The 17,951-nt window shown below is 43.7% G+C and overlaps 1 protein-coding gene across 1 annotated transcript in view; it reads right to left on the bottom strand.

Annotated features, from left to right (window-relative positions):
• LOC139759938 (uncharacterized) overlaps positions 1-17,951 on the bottom strand; it is a 38,780-nt gene that overhangs the window by 9,400 nt on the left and 11,429 nt on the right. The window contains 10 exon segments of the mRNA XM_071682591.1: positions 4-136; positions 735-869; positions 5,409-5,495; positions 9,873-9,984; positions 10,205-10,476; positions 11,318-11,492; positions 12,103-12,353; positions 13,205-13,312; positions 13,314-14,037; positions 14,265-14,394. Coding sequence (XP_071538692.1) covers positions 4-136; positions 735-869; positions 5,409-5,495; positions 9,873-9,984; positions 10,205-10,476; positions 11,318-11,492; positions 12,103-12,353; positions 13,205-13,312; positions 13,314-14,037; positions 14,265-14,394 — 2,127 coding nt within the window.

The raw sequence follows: 17,951 nt of genomic DNA, 5'->3' as shown, positions 1-17,951 counted from the left end.
CACTCAGTGGGAGATTCTGGTCAACAAAGACATATCTCTTATCACCAACATCGATGGTTCCGAGACGTCCTGACAAGTCCCCAACATCACATCTCAGGGGCACTTCTGGGCTACATTCCCTCTCATAGAAGTCTCTCTGAGGATGGTAGAGAGTTCATTAGGACTAGCTTAAGTAGGAAATTACAAGACATCAACCAGTTTAAAAACTATAAGTTAAGAAAGAGGCATGGTCACTGATGCATACTGTATACTAGCTTAAGATTAGAACATGCCTACCAAGTTTGGTCCACAAACTTGCAGAAGCACAAAGAAGTAATATAAAAAGATGATAATAGAAGAAAGCTGAGTTACAATTACACAAATTTGCCCATCACAAGGGTGAAGAATTAGGCAAAACTTCATCACAACCTTAAAGTTTCTAAACCGCTTTCATGATGACAGTAAACATTTCATTGAGAGATGCAAAGATGGAGCAACCAAACAACATTACAAGAATTTAAGCAAGAAACTCATAGTACAAATAAATGTTTAATATGTTGTAAGACAGAAGAGAAACTTCAAAAGATGGGACCAAGGGACTAGATCACCATCCCTATACCAAACTGCAAAATATGTAATTACACATAGATGTATACACCAAAAAAAATATAATCAAATGAATAAACCTTGTGTACCTAAAATATTTCCCAAGTAAGTGTCCCAGTGATCAACATTAAATCCTTGGAAAGACTTACATCATTTGGGAAGGCCAAGTGGATCAGGTAGGGATTCCAGCGGTAACCTGCAGCCACACATCGTGACTGGAAGAACTTCACACCAGCATCCACACCAACAGGGTTCACGTACACAGACCAATTGTGTCGCCGAGTCTGGAAAGGATAGGTAAGGTTGAGAAACTGGAATATTCTTAAGAGACACAGTTCTGGAAGTTGGTTAGGTACAAAGATGACTCCCACGTGTCTCTTACAGAGACACTTGGTTTCTGCAGCTCATTTCCAGTGAGTAGAGGATGCTGAAGTGTAAGGCAGGGGTAAGCTTTTTATTTCTCATAGAGAACTGGTGGTTAGTTATGAAGTGATCTGGGTGGGAGGGGTCTAATGGTGGAACATAGAATTGAGACCTGAGCATGTTGAGGTGGGATTGTACTGAAAGCTTCTCTATTTCATTGTGTAAGTGTTGATTGTTTGCAGTTTCCAAGCAGCCTGTGTTTGCTCGTGGATGATTCATTTCTTCAGGAATGTGTGAATCATTCACGAAAGCCCTTTAATCTTCATGGTGGCTACCAGCATATATATATATATATATATATATATATATATATATATATGTGTGTGTGTGTGTGTGTGTGTGTGTGTATTCATTATCATCATCAACCAGCTAATGAATCCACTGCTGGATGCATTGGCTACTTCAGTGAAGTACATTTTTACTCACCATGGATAGGAGCTATCTGAATACTTACAATACCCTAAGGCTTTCTCCCAAAAGGGTAATACCTTAGGAGCAAATTCCTTCCAACAAGAGAGAAGCAATACGAATGTTCACATATTCAAAGGACTTTTTCCCAGAGGATTCAATCTGAGAGGCACTTGAATACTCACATGAGAGAAACCACATGAATTTTCCTATAATTAATAGACTTTCTTCTTGAAGAATGATTTGGTGTGGCACAGGATTGCTCATAAAAGCGAGATGCCATTCACATATTCACGCAGCCAAAATTCCTTCTGGAGAAATACTCTAGTGAAGCATGTGACTCTTTACACAAGAAAGAAGCCATATAAAACGTTCACAGTGCCAAAAGACCTAGATGAGTGGTCTGGTGTGGCACATGACTGTTCATACAAGTAAAGAGCCACATGAATGTTTGCAATGCAAAATGGCCTTCTCCCAAAAACTGATTTAGTGAAGCACATGAATACTCGTACAGGAAAGAAGCCATATAAATTTTTGAAAAGCCAAAAGATCTTTTCCCTGAAGATCCATTTAAAGTAATGTATGTTCATGCAGGAAAGAGGCCGCATAAGTGTTCACATTGTTAGTTCTTCTCCCAGAAAAATATTTCAATGAAGCACACGATCATTCATACAAGAGAGAAACCATATGAATGCTCACATGCTATAAGAGCTTCTGTCAGAGGGATCACTTAGCACAGCACAGATATTCACACTGGAGAGAAGCTATGTGAATGTTCACAGTGCCAAAAGCCCTTCCAAAGAAGTACTTTAGTAAACCACAATGGTATTTACTTAATGTTCACATAAGTTACAGACCTTCGAGAGAGAAGCCATATCATTGTTCACAGTGCTAAAAAACATTCTCCTATTGGAGTGATTTATTGTAATACATACAATAAGAACTTCTGTCACAGGGATCAATTAGTACAGCACAAATATTCACACTGGAGAGAAGCTATATGAACGTCCACAGTGTCAAAAGCCCTTCCAAAGAAGTACTTCAGTAAACCACACTGGTATAAACCTTCCAGAGAGAAGCCATATCACTGTTCACAGTGCTAAAAGACATTTTCCTATTGGAGAGATTTATTGCAATACATGACTGTTAATACAGGTGAGAAGCCATATGAATGCTCCCAGTGACTACTCATACAGGAATGAAAGCACATGTATGTCCACAGAGCCAAAAACCAGTTTCCAGAGTAGTATAGGGCAGCACATGACTTCATACTGGTGAGAAGCCATATGAATATTTCCAGTGCTTAATGAACTCTGACTGCGTGAGGTATGTGGTGAAACTCATTACTGTTTATAAAGAGGAATCCAAAGGCATGTTTATATTGTCAAAAGAGTTAAAGAGTTAACCCAGCATATGTAAATTCATATTAGTGAGAAGCCATTCATATAACCACTGATCTGTTGGGTCATGGCTTCCATTACAAAATTGGTCAGGCATGCCACAATTCTTGCTATAGTAAACATCCCGAGTAATCTAGTGCAGCACATGACTTCATACTGGTGAGAAATTCCTTCTGGAGAAATACTCTAGTGAAGCATGTGACTCTTTACACAGGAAAGAAGCCATATAAAATGTTCACAGTGCCAAAAGACCTTCTAGATGAGTGGTCTGGTGTGGCACATGACTGTTCATACTGATTTAGTGAAACACATGAATACTCATACAGGAAAGAAGCCATATAAATTTTTGAAAAGCCAAAAGACCTTTTCCCTGAAGATCCATTTAAAGTAATGTATGTTCATGCAGGAAAGAGGCCACATAAGTGTTCACATTGTTAGTTCTTCTCCCAGAAAAATATTTCAATGAAGCACACGATCATTCATACAAGAGAGAAACCATATGAATGCTCACATGCTATAAGAGCTTCTGCCAGAGGGATCACTTAACACAGCACAGATATTCACACTGGAGAGAAGCTATGTGAATGTTCACAGTGCCAAAAGCCCTTCCAAAGAAGTACTTTAGTAAACCACAATGGTATTTACTTAATGTTCACATAAGCTAGAGACCTTCGAGAGAGAAGCCATATCATAGTTCACAGTGCTAAAAAACATTCTCCTATTGGAGTGATTTATTGTAATACATACCATAAGAACTGCCAGAGGGATCACTTAGTACAGCACAGATATTCGCACTAGAGAGAAGCTATATGAACGTCACAGTGTCAAAAGCCCTTCCAAAGAAGTACTTCAGTAAACCACACTGGTATAAACCTTCCAGAGAGAAGCCATATCACTGTTCACAGTGCTAAAAGACATTTTCCTATTGGAGAGATTTATTGCAATACATGACTGTTAATACAGGTGAGAAGCCATATGAATGCTCCCAGTGACTACTCATACAGGAATGAAAGCACATGTATGTCCACAGAGCCAAAAACCATTTTCCAGAGTAGTCTAGTGCAGCACATGACTTCATACTGGTGAGAAGCCATATGAATATTTCCAGTGCTTAATGAACTCTGACTGTGTGAGGTGTGTGGTGAAACTCATTACTGTTTATAAAGAGATCCAAAAGCATGTTTATCTTGTCAAAAGAGTTAAAGAGTTAACCCAGCATATGTAAATTCATATTAGTGAGAAGCCATTCATTTAACCATTGATCTGTTGGGTCAAGGCTTCCATTACAAAATTGGTCAGGCATGCCACAATTCTTGCTATAGTAAACATCCAGAGTAATCTAGTGCAGCACATGACTTCATACTGGTGAGAAACCATATGAATGTTTCCAGTGCTTAATGAACTCTGAGTGCGTAAGGTATGTGGTGAAACTCATTACTGTTTATAAAGAGATCCAAAAGCATGTTTATCTTATCAAAAGAGTTAAGGAGTTAACTCAGCATATGCAAATTCATATTAGTGAGAAGCCATTCATATAACCATTGATTTGTTGGGTCAAGGCTTCCATTACAAAGTTGGTCAGGCATGCCACAGTTCTTGCTATAGTAAACATCTGTGTAATATGCTGTCCTTTTGACAAACACTAAGGGATCATTTGATATCTCATTAACCAAAAGCAAAATCTAGTTGTTCTAAGGAGAGAAAATTCAAGTTGGCAATGGTGCTGAATCCATTAACTGCAAGATAGACCATTAACCATAACTGGCCAGCATTGTCACTTAGTCATACGTAAAGGCTCATGTGGATGTTGTGACACTATAGATGAAAAAAATCCTGCCACTAAGCCATTCTAAGATCCATCACACAGTAAAGCAATGATTTACACAACCTGAGCTTGCCTATGGGTTCCCACAGTAAATATCTATATTGTGTTCTGGTAGAACATCGTACCATGTTCATCATTTTGCAATGTACTGTGGTGTTACATTTTCATCAAAAGTAGTTAGTATGTATACTGATCACTAAATCAATGTTGAGTGACTTTGATGGTAGTAATATTTCTTTTTTTTCCAACTGTTTTTTAATCATATGAAGAATATTCGTGTACAGTGTTGATGTATAGATGTTAAGTCCAAGTGCATACAGTTCAGGATAAATAAGAAATATAGATGTTAAGTCCAAGTGCATACAGTTCAGGATAAGTAAGAAATAAGATAAACAGAGATGAAAAACGTGTAGTACAGGTGAAATAAGAAAGATAGATAGAATGAAGATGTGAGAAGGTTATTTAGTGTGAAAAGCATTGAAAAAGGTGTTTGGATAAAAGTTTTTGGACAGTACTGTCATGTGGTACATTTGTCAGATGATAGTTTGGTCAGGAATACATGCAACAGTATAAAATAATGTACAAGGAAGAAAAGTTGGGAACAGACGAGATGGATATATGGGGTAGGAGGATTCATTAAGGCAAGGAGCCCTCCCTAAAAGGGTAACCTTCTAGGCTGGAATGAATCAAACTGACAATTACCTCCTGGCAATATTATGTTACAAAACTGAGTTTAAGCAAGGTCAGGTGAGGTCAGCAGTACTCACGACATTGCGGTTGTTGGTGCCTGGGTGTCGAAGGTTGATCTCGATGAAAGTCTCTCCAAAGGAGTCATCTCTGTACACCAACTGGCGCTGGTAGGGGAGAAGAGAGAGATAGTCAGCAAGGGAGAAAGAGAGAGATGCTTTGCATTGTTGCATATGATGGACAACATCCAGTAGCATATCTAGGGTATGGCAGGTGCCCTGGGCGCCACTCAACAAGTTTGTTTTTTGACATATGCAACTGTATGTACATTCTTAATCAAGCCAGGGGTGCACTTTCAGTGCTCGCCACAGGCACTGTTTCTCCTAGATACACCCCTGAATAGTTAGGCGTATTTTTTAACTCAAAATACTTTTTGTTTCAAAACTGAAAGATAAGATATTCAAACACTTCTATACTTGAAATAATAATGGAAAATATATCACAATGCTCTCATTTACCAATACATACTCATTAAATAAGATGCAATGGAGCAGAAATATTTTAAAACTGACTTCATTTAACAGCTTAATTGTCATTAAGAGCAAAAAACATTATTTCAACACCATATTTGTATTCAACATGAAAAATACTTCTCATAATGAGTTTTCAAAGGAATTTTTTTTCTGAGAAAAATCCTAGCGCTACCTCGCGCACATGTGGGGGAAGGGGGTTGTCATTTCATGTGTGGCGGGGTGGCAACGGGAATGAATAAGGGCAGACAGTATAAATTGTGTACATGTGTATATATGTATATGTCTGTGTGTGTGTATATGTATGTGTGCGTTAGGATGTATAGGTGTGTATATGTGCGTGTGTGGATGTGTATGTATATACATGTGTGTGTGGGTGGGTTGGGTCATTCTTTCATCTGTTTCCTTGTGCTACCTCGCTGGCGCGGGAGACGGCAACAAAGTATAATAAATAAATAAATGAACACACACACACACACACACACACACACACACACACACACACACACAGACACACACACACACACACACATATATATATATATATATATATATATTTTTTTTTTTCATACTATTCGCCATTTCCCGCGATAGCGAGGTAGCGTTAAGAACAGAGGACTGGGCCTTTTTTGGAATATCCTCACCTGGCCCCTCTGTTCCTTCTTTTGGAAAAAAAAAAAGAAAAAAGAGAGGGGAGGATTTCCAGCCCCCCGCTCCCTCCCCTTTTAGTCGCCTTCTACGACACGCAGGGAATACGTGGGAAGTATTCTTAATCCCCTATCCCAGGGATAGGGATATATATATATATATATATATATATATATATATATATATATATATATATATATATATATATATATATATATATATATTATCCCTGGGGATAAGGGAGAAAGAATACTTCCCACGTATTCCCTGCGCGTCGTAGAAGGCGACTAAAAGGGGAGGGAGCGGGGTGCTGGAAATCCTCCCCTCTCGTTTTTTTTTTAATTTTCCAAAAGAAGGAACAGAGAATTGGGCCAGGTGAGGGTATTCCCTCAAGGCCCAGTCCTCTGTTCTTAACGCTACCTCGCTAATGCGGGAAATGGCGAATAGTTTGAAAGAAAGAATATATATATATATATATATATATATATATATACAGGGATATATATATATATATATATATATATATATATATACATATATATATTCTCTCACTAAAACGACTCTGGTTCTGTTATGCTCTTATTTGACTGTAACTAGAGTAGTGATTAGCAAACCAACATAGAATTAGAATGCACAGATAGGAAAAAAGAAATACCATGCACTGGAAAGGTTGTACTATGTTGATTAGAAAGATTGCCCTTTTAGAAGACATTTGATCTCTACTGAATTAAGATCATAACACAATTGGTTCCCGTCGCAGTACACTGCAATTACCCTGAGTGAAAGGGTTTAAGTAAACATGTTAGATTACATATGATTAGTAAGAGTAACTCGTACCAGAACAAACAGATGTAATAGATGGCAGATGGAGTGTACGAAACTCGAATTAGATCTCTTCCGTGAGGAGAGAGAGAGAGAGAGAGAGAGAGAGAGAGAGAGAGAGAGAGAGAGAGAGAGAGAGAGTGGTTGGACATGGATGAAGGGGGGGGGGGGGGGGTGGGGTCATGTCTGCCAACAGCCTGAGGGTGGTGGGAACGCCTGGTTTTTGCTCCATGCGAGATACTTGTAAAGAGTCATCCACCACGACCTTGAAGCTTTTAATTGGTCTTCATAAAGGTGCGCTACATGGACCCTTCGATTAACAACTACCAATTAAGTTCATATTCATTAAAGGACGAAGCCAAACTTAGAAATTAATATCAGACGTTGCATTCCTCTCTGGGATAAGAGTTTATTCATTATGATTTAGCAATAGTATGTAAACAGCAGACATCTCATATTCGGCTGTTCATGTTGATGTTTACATTCATTAGTTCCTACTCTGGCCACCAGGGGGCCTAAGGTCATCTACCATCTGCAGTTGGGTGAAAGTCCTCAAGTAATTGGGTGGGTAAATGGGCATTATGGGCATCTTGAAGGTTCCCCAGGCGGTTACTCTCACTATCTATGTGGGTCGGATTGACTGTCTAGAGTAATTAACACTAAACTGATGCTATCAACTGCTCTTGGTGACGCAATCAAACCATGAATGCATTTCTTCATATATCGACATCGTAAGCCTGTGAAAGGCCATAGCTGGAAGTATATTTGAAACCAATATTTCTACGTAAGATTTAGTTCGCTATGGAAGTATATTTGAAACTGATATGTCTTCGCAAGATTTTAGTTCACTTAAGTAAAGCACTAAAATTACTGAATGAAATGCATAACCTCTCACACTCGAGGTCAAAGCTATTATACAGCTACCTAAGCCATGGCCCTGTCGTAGCACCGTACCCAATATGATTCTTGCCACCATCTCTCTACTTAGCCCTGGGCCCTCGAAAGGGAGCCTTCAGGGTGCTACATCAACCCTACAATTATATCCAAAGGGCTTTTCCGGGCCACCTGGGGAATTACTAAGGTGTAGCTGATTGGATGGTAAGGACCTTAGGACTTTCTACTCCTCGTTACGACATCGTTACGGGTTTTACCGGCACAGATGATTGTTTCTAACGACCTATTGATAATCATATATCAGTACCGTCGGGCAGGGAGCTGTGCTCTCGAGGGGGTATCAGCCACCTTGCCTGTTTCTGTGGAGGCGACCGTACCTCAAACACGTACGACACTCAACCAAACACTGCTCAAGTCTCTCCCTACTAAGTCGTCACTCGGTCTGAGAGACACAGCTCTACCAAAGATCAATGCAGGGATAAGCCACAACATTTCTCCTACGAGACTGAACATAAGATTAGACATCTTCACTGGCGATTGTTCAACGCAGATGAATACAATACACTGTATAACATCAAGTGGCTTCACGTCAGCAAACATTCAGTTCTGGTTGCATCACGAAGGGAAAGTGTGGGTGTTATTCTTCTTCCTCCCAACATGTATTAGAATATCCCAACTCGTACATCCCACACTCCACCATGACATACTTAAGTCAGGGATACACATAGTATCCTTCTGCAACTCAGGTTTGCGTTTTTCTATTACTGTGCAAGAGCAAGATTACCCGTGGAACACAACACTTGTGTTCTTCAGAACTAGTGAAAAACACGACTTCTATTCCCAGTGAGAACAGTCTGCCCAGAGTTTCATAATTATGGAGGCAAAGACTTAAGTTGAAAAAGAAAAATGCCATTTTTCTCGCACTCAAAGTTTACAGTTTACATTTCCAAGCTGATGTCGGACACACACACACACACACACACACACACACACACATATATATATATATATATATATATATATATGATAGCTAAGAGCAGCTTGCAAATGGCGACGAAATCATTACCATGAATTATAAATTTCGTATCATTATCAATATCATGATAAATCACGACTGACAAGAGAAGTCAAGTAAGATTTTCAAAGATTCTGTGGATTTCTGACGTGATTTACCCAATTTCACTACATAACCCCACAATATCCCTGATCTTCATATCCCACGCTCGTATCGCATTATCTAATATCGTAGAATACGATTCAATACTCCAAATGACGCTCCGCCACTATCATTATATCAAAACTTTAGAGTTCAACACTACATTATTAATGCAGAAATACCACTCGACTTCGTATCTGTACGTATAGTGTTTTGGAACCATAGTTCTAGCACCCACTCACAGATGGCGCTGATGTTCGAGAAATGTTACTAAGAGAGGAAACTCCCCGAGATGGGCTATGATAAGAACCTAACGTTTGTCTATAAACCAACAGGAGTGAGATTACATAGTGGTCAACACTGTAAGGGTCAGTTGGTCATGATATAAGCTCACAGAGAGACCCCCAATGCCGCCAAATAACCCCAAATATAACAGTAGTGTTGGGAACTCAAACCTGACGTAGCCCAGAGGAAAAGAAGGTCCAGGTACTCACCATTCTGACGTAGCCCCAGGCATAACCCTGGGGGTTGTGGAAGGAGGCGATGGCCGACACTTGAGTAGCCTCAGACGGGGAGTACCCCCACCCGATACTGCCACAGAACCACCTGTCGGAGGCGCAGCAGAAGGTTGGGTCAGCAAAGGTCATCATCAGCCATGTGAAAATCAACCGAATATATTCTAGTCAAAATCAAATGACGCCAAACAATGACAGCATTACTCCACCCCCACCCACCTACACCAACACCCACGTACACCATCGTTACCCACGTACACCGCCAACATCACCCACCTATAGACACACATCTCCGCCTCGCACCTACCCACCTCGCATTCTTCTCCTTCTTGTGGATGACGATGGAGCGGCCCATGATGGACGTCGACCCGAAGAGCTGCAGGTTGGTGTCGTTGTAGAAGCCTCGCTTCCAGTTCAGGCCCTCCAGCGTGCCGTACTTGCCAGCCAGGTCGCCCATCTCGTACAGGTCGTCGGTTCCTTGTGTAGGAGGAGGCGACTCCGATGGGGTCACGTTGAGGGGGTTGTAGTGCCCTAGTGTGGTGCCGGCAGCGCACGGGAACTCCAGTTCGTCCTCAATAGGTACCTGGAGGAGGGTGAAGAGCAGAGGAAGGTGGGTTTTTTTTTTGTAAGGAGCTACGTGGAAGGGAGGATAATGGACTTAAATCGCTTTTAGGGACAAGGAAGGCGTGTGTTGTGATGGAGGGATGGAAGGATAAGGTAGGCGTGTGTTGTGATGGAGGGTTGGAAGGGTAAGGAAGGCGTGTGTTGTGATGGATCGTTGGAAGGATAAGGAAGGCGTGTGTTGTGATGGAGGGTTGGAAGGGTAAGGAAGGCGTGTGTTGTGATGGAGGGTATAGGAGTAGAAGGAGGGAGTGTGTTGTGATGGAGGGTATAGGAGTAGAAGGAGGGAGTGTGATGGATATATTGGGGAATCAGAGGCTGGAGTAAGATGAGGTACCATACCTCTATAGACTTATGAAGAAATACCTTTCCTATATGTTGTCGTACTCGACCTTTTAAAGGAGTAATGTGTAAACCTCGCTATCACTCGACCTCCACGGCTTAATCTCTATCACTCGACCTCCAGGGGGTCTTCACTTCATGCCTCTCAAGTACTCGACCTCCACAGGTTAATGTCTATACCTCAACAGCATTTGACCTTCAGATACGCAAGTAAACTAGAGGAAAAATACTTAAGTAAACCCCCAAAATACGTAAGTAAACAGGAGAAAATACTTCAGTAAACAGGAAGAAATACTGAAGTAAACCACAGCAAAAATACGTAAGTATAAGGAAAAAATACTTAAGTAAACCACAAGAAAAATACATAAGTAAACAGAGTAAAACACCAAAGTAAAACCACAGATAAAAGTGACACAAGTAAACCTCAGAAAAAATAGTAAGTAAACTCGAGGTAAACTCACCATGTGGACGTGGTATCCATTAGCGATGCCAGTTAACCCTCGGAGGTCGACCTCGCTGTTGGTCAGGTCGTACTCAGACTCCTGGATGAATTCGACCTTGCCCTCCACGTTTCCCGCTCCCCGCGTGGCGTGCCACTTGCTGGCCACTCCCTTGTGACGGAAGCGGCGGTAGATCCTGGGCACCAAGCGAGATGGAGGAGTGAGGATGGAGGGGAAAATTGTGATGGAGGTACAGGGGAAGGAGACTGGAAGCTGATGTAAGTAGATGGAACGGTGCTTACATCTCTATAGACACAGACAGACAGACATGAGATGGGGGCCCCTAATACACACATTAATACACGAGTGTAGATCTCCCTATAAGACTATATGCTATATACTCTCTATAACACTATATGCAAAAATTTACACCTTCAAGGATGATATAGAAACACGGACATACTCTCTTCCTATATCATATACGATCGTGTCAACACCCAAGGGCCTAGTCATGACTGATATAAGAATGAGAATATAGACGAGTAGAGAGAGAGAGAGAGAGAGAGAGAGAGAGAGAGAGAGAGAGAGAGAGAGAGAGAGAGAGAGAGAGAGAGAGAGAGAGGGGACGTGGGCAGGACGGACACGAAGAAATCTAAACCTGTAGCTTTAAGTCTTGGAAACTTTTAAATATTCGCAGGTAGATCGGCACCTTATCTCCCCGCTCCCTCCCTCCTTCTCTCCCTTTTACCCTCCCTCTCCCTCTCTCTCTCTCTCTCTCTCTCTCCCTCCCCCTCAGCGCCACGTACCCTGAGCAGGCCATCCGGTCACCCCTGTGCTTGGGGGCGTGGTCGTCGTGGATGACGACGGAGTGGCCCAGGATGGTGTTGGGGCCTGAGAGCGGCAGGTTGGTGTCGGTTATGATGCTCTGTGTGGCGGCCACGCCCCTCACCGTCCCGGACACCTTCAGCCTGCCATGACGGGTGGCCAGGTCCCCCACCAGACACCTGCTGGAGACGTCCTCGCTGCAGCTACGGTACACGCTCTCCTCCGAGCTCACCTGACGCACACACAGGCAGAGAGGGTTACACAGAGTTACATAGACACACACACACACACACACACACACACACACAGAGTGTTACACAGAGTTACATAGACACACACACACACACACACACACACAGAGTGTTACACAGAGTTACATAGACACACACACAGAGTGTTACACAGAGTTACATAGACACACACACATACACACACAGAGTGTTACACAGACACACACAAACACACCCACACACAAGGAATTACAGAGTTACATAGATACATAGGCCACAGAAAGTTACACACACACACACACACACACACACACACAAGGAATTACAGAGTTACATACATACATAGGCCACAGAATGTTACACATACACACACACACGAAGGAATTACAAATTACTATAATAACATGTTACTGTCTTATTGTCTGGGTGATGATCATGTTTACGAAGGGCAGTGATGTTGAGAACGAAGACAAGATGGTGAGCTTCGGGTTTTTTACAACGAGTGGGAGGTAAATGGTACAGTATGGTCGAAGCCTACACCACGGATTATATATATTTCACCTTTAAGTATGTCTCTTAGTCACCCTTCCAATGTAAAGGTTGTGTGTTTGGTGAGTAACATACAACTTGCGAGTTCAGGGTCGTGATTCGATCCTGAGAACAGGGAATGGTGGAAAGAGGTTCGATACTAAGCAGTGGGTAGAATAAAGTGTGTGTGTGTGTGTGTGTGTGTGTGTGTGTGTGTGTGTGTGAGTGTGTGTGTGTGTGTGTGTGTGTGTGTGTGTGTGTGGTATAAGAGCCTGACAGTATGACCTCTTCCATCCCACAAGGGGACCACAACCACAACTCGTACCTTGTAAGGGTTATAGCGATCTCCCGCCGAGACGCATCTCATGGTCCAATTGTAGAAGTCTTTCCCTGGGACGTGGTCGTGTATGTGCCAGCGGTGGTCGCCCTGTGTCGTTCTTGCTGCCGTCCGAGTACACCATGTACGACACCAGGACCTGGGTGTCGGCCAGGTAGTCGTCGGCGTCCTGCTCGAAGACTATCTCGCCCACCAGAGGGTACCTGAAGGTGACGACGGCGTGCATCTGCGGCACGGTCGGTCGCAGGTTGGAGCAGATCCAGCGGTCACCTGATGTCTTGTGGATGACCAGACTGCGGCTCATGACGGACCTGGGACCCAGGAGAGGCAGGTTGTGGTCTGTGACCGTGGCAGAGACCTCGTCCAGACCCGTCAGGAGGCCATGTTTGCCGCTCAGGTCCCCGAGTTCGTACTGGTCGTGTGCCCCAAGACCTGCCTCAGGGGAGGTGGTCTTGTCGACCTCGTAAGGATTGTAGTGGCCCTTGGTAGCCCCACAGGGGAAGTCCCCAGGTCTTCTTGGGGGCTTGGCAGGTAGCTCGTGTACGTGGAAGCCTCCCGCTTGACCACCCAGGCCCTTCAGGTCCAACGTGAGGTCCGTGGGGGTGAATATGGACGCCTGGTCCACCCGCACCTCCCCACGCACCCCGTTCGAGTTGAAGATGGCGCGGGCAGACTTGGGCTTGATTTCGCGAAGTTTGGCGCACGCCCACAGGTGGTCTGGGTGGAGGGTGCCCATCACGGCTAAATAAAGCTTTCGCGGACCTGAGAGGTTCGGCAGGACCATCTTGGTGCTGGAGTACAACTTGCGGGAGAAGCGGGACCTGCGAAGATCACCCCCCAATAGAACCAGGATTTAATATAAGTGTCTTTAATGGTCTGCTCTTACAGACCATACCAGATTCTTGGTATCTTATTGTTCTACATACCAAATTCATGCTCCCCTCTCTCTCTGTGGAGACTAGGTTCAAACTCTCATGTTACTGTACATGGTCTTTAACCCCTCCCCTTACACCCCACCCACTCCCCTCCCTGCACGGACCCTACTGACCTGCGCGAGCCGACCTTGAGCAGGCCATGGGAGTTGGTCAGATCTCCGAGGGGACACTTCCCGTCTTCGCATCGTTCTCGACCCTCAGGGTCATATATCCGGCTCAGGAAGTTGCACGAAGGACGATCCTCTGTGGGTTAAAATAAACAGGAATTAAGGACAAGGATTTGTGGTCCTGATCAGGGGGAATCAGGGATTTGTAAATGACGTTTAAGCCCTCTGTGGGACAAAACGATCAGGGATTAGGGATCTGGGATGAGGTTCAGGGGACTGGACATCCGCAAAGGATGAGGGGCTGAGTTAATGGGGAACTGTCAAGTACATTCACATACACAGAGCATCGAGAAACACTACACTATATTCATGAACTCACAATTGCTCACAAATGCACTCAGATCAGAGGGAAGGCATGATAACCATCACCCACTCACTCGTTCTCTCACTCTGGCGTCAACCAGCAGGTGGGAGAGTGCGCCTCCGTCAACACACATCAAAAGAAGAACCTTCGATTGTTTCATCACGTAAACATGCTCCCTTCGATGCTGTTGTCGCAACCAAATTGACCCGGGGAATTCGAACAGCAGTTCAGTGCACTGCCTGAGCATACATTTTCACGTACGTGCGTTACCTTTCGAAGCCAAATGAAGCTAGGCAGGCTCTCGTGAGTGTAAATCTCTACGCCCCACAGCAAGCAAAGTGAGTAAGCCATAATCACCAGACCACAACTTTCTCGAGACGGGTTCTCACGAGAGAGCGTCCAAAATGCCCCACCCATTGTTTACACTCAGCCTCATCCACCTCCCGCCTCGCCAGCTCCCTCGTCTGGGGGGGGGGGGGTTCCTTCCCATCACCGGTGATGACCCTAAGTAGGGACTCAAACTAGTTTTGTCATGAAGCACATACGCAATATTTCACCGCGGGGTCCCTGTAACCCATGGTTGAACTATGGTTTATCTAACGCTGGCGTCATCAAAGCGTGGCACACACACACACACACACACACACACACACACACACGCACGCAAACAATTTCCGCTGCTCTCCACCACACCCGCCACACGCACCTACGACTCTCGCCCGCCCCCCCGACCTATCGTTGACGTCAGGCTGGTCGCCATGTCGACCAGCCTGACGTCTCCTCCTCCCTCCCCGCCAGGCCTGCCTGACGGGGCCCTTCCTTGTTGGACTCCTGCAGGACACGTCGACCAAGGGCCTCTCCCTTAGTCGTCTGTAGACCGCTAACATTCCATCGTGGGATCTTGTATCTCGCCACACTGTATCATTCTTAATCAAACTTTCCCTCGATCACTGATTCCTTCTGGAAGATATACGATTGTGGTGATAAGAGATTAGATATTGAAGACCGCGTTATGCCAGTCTTTCGTAGAACGCGTATGACGTTCATAGCGAAACTCATACATCAAAACCCTAATCATAACTACGAAATGTTCCTATTTCAAACGACTTTCTTTCCAATTTTCACTTAGATACACACATATGAATGGTATATATATATATATATATATATATATATATATATATATATATATATATATATATATATATATATATATATATATATAAAAGGACGCATGTTGATGGATTTATTAGTTTAACAATTACGGAACAGCTGTTCAACTTGGGTACATTCCACACGAATAGATCATAACGAAAAGAATAGACATATTACACGAGACATTCTGAACAAGGTCTTTTTGATGTGTATGATGATGACGGAGGGAGTTAGAGGGACGGTCACACACAAGACCTGAAGGAGATGTTTACTTAATCACTCATCTTAACGAAGACGTGAGTGAGTTGAGGATGTGGACGAGTGAACCTAGAAAGCCTACACGCACCTAGACTCACATACACCCTTCACGCCCGCAGTGTAAATACTATGAGTAAATCTATCCCAATGGTGAGTAACGTTATGAGTAAATTTATCACAAAGGTGGGTAACGTTATGAGTAAATCTATCCCAATGGTGGGTAACGTTATGAGTAAATCTATCACAATGGTGAGTAACGTTATGAATAAATCTGTCGCAATGGTGAGTAACGTTATGAATAAATCTGTCGTAATGGTGAGTAAAATTATGAGTAAATCCCTCGCAACAGTGAGCAGTCCTTGAGCAAGACGTCGTAACAGAAGGGCGTCGAGTCACTCACGGTATTAACGTGTACCGGACCCCTCCCATCTGTGGCCGTACGACCCCAAGGTCTCCACTGACCTTAACATGACGCGCAGTTTTAAGGTCATACGTCACGCCTGCGGGGAGATAGAGTGAAAGAAAACGGGGGCGAATATGACCTTCCTTCCTTCCTTCCTTCATTCCTTCCTGGGTGGTTACACAGAATAGAAAGAAAAGGGAGATGGAACAATTGGGCTGTGTTCAATGGGGACTCGCCACTTTCCTAATCCCCTATGGCGGTAACAGGTGAGCTCAGGGGCAGCTAGACTTGACGACACTGGTGTTCAAGACTGGAGTAATGACCAGGAGGTACTTACCCATGCCATCAATACATACCCTTCCCCTTGAAGGGTGAGGACCTGCCTTCGTAATCATTCCCCCATCGACCCTAACCCCCACGCCCACACTACCCTAACTCTCCAGCAATGTATATATATATATATATATATATATATATATATATATATATATATATATATATATATATGAATACCTTTGACGAAACTGATCTCAGCTTTGGGTAAAGACGAGGCACTTAACCCCTGCTGACCGTAATTCCTGAATGTCTATCAACACAGGTGCGATATTCATCTCAAAATTCGTTTTACTTGATGTCGTTTGACGATTGAAATTCGTCCATTCATGTCGGAGTCTGTCGACATGACACTTATTCACGGTCGAGGCTCAGGATGTCCACCTCTCTCTCTCTCTCTCTCTCTCTCTCTCTCTCTCTCTCTCTCTCTCTCTCTCTCTCTCCAACTTACAATCAACGCAATCAACTCGGACGTAACAAAGGCGTCAAGACTGCGTCGCAACGCTTCACCGCCAGGCTCGAACCCAGGACGTTCCCACACATACACACACACACACACGCACACACGCGACTCGTAGATGCATTCAATTAAAGCGAGTTTCCCACCGTTTTCAGGTCATGCACCCTCTCTCTCTCTCTCTCTCTCTCTCTCTCTCTCTCTCTCTCTCTCTCTCTCTCTCTCTCTCTCTCTCTCTCAAGCCCTTGTGAACCTGGGTACATTAGCCATCGGCCAAACCACAAACGCCAACAGCTTTTGAGGATTTACAAACCAGCGAGTGTGTGTGTGTGTGTGTGTGTGTGTGTGTGTGTGTGTGTGTGTGTGTGTGTGTGTGTGTGTGTGTGTGTGTGTCGCAAACACCACTGACCTACCAGCGTTCGGAACGAGACCAAAATCACGACACGATGTTGTTGTGAGCTACGTTCAGCCCCGTCTATTTCAGCATCACTCAGACCCGAACCACAGAGCACTGTAAGACTGATTCGTTCTTGATCTATTCACTAAAAATAGAGACTGTGTCGTGCCGTCGTAACCCACACTCAAACGGTGGATTCTTTGACAATGTTCGTGTATGGAAGGGGGGGGGGGGCGCAAGGAAGCTTCGAAGGTATTATAGACACGAAAATAGGCGTCGGGACCCATCCTATTGTTCGTGAAAGGGGACGAATAACTGACAAACGA

The sequence above is a fragment of the Panulirus ornatus genome, chromosome 34 (genome assembly GCF_036320965.1).
Source record: "Panulirus ornatus isolate Po-2019 chromosome 34, ASM3632096v1, whole genome shotgun sequence".
In the NCBI taxonomy this organism is placed as follows: domain Eukaryota; kingdom Metazoa; phylum Arthropoda; class Malacostraca; order Decapoda; family Palinuridae; genus Panulirus; species Panulirus ornatus.
The sequence above is the reverse complement of the archived record's forward strand: the minus strand, read 5'-3'. Positions and strand labels throughout refer to the sequence as shown.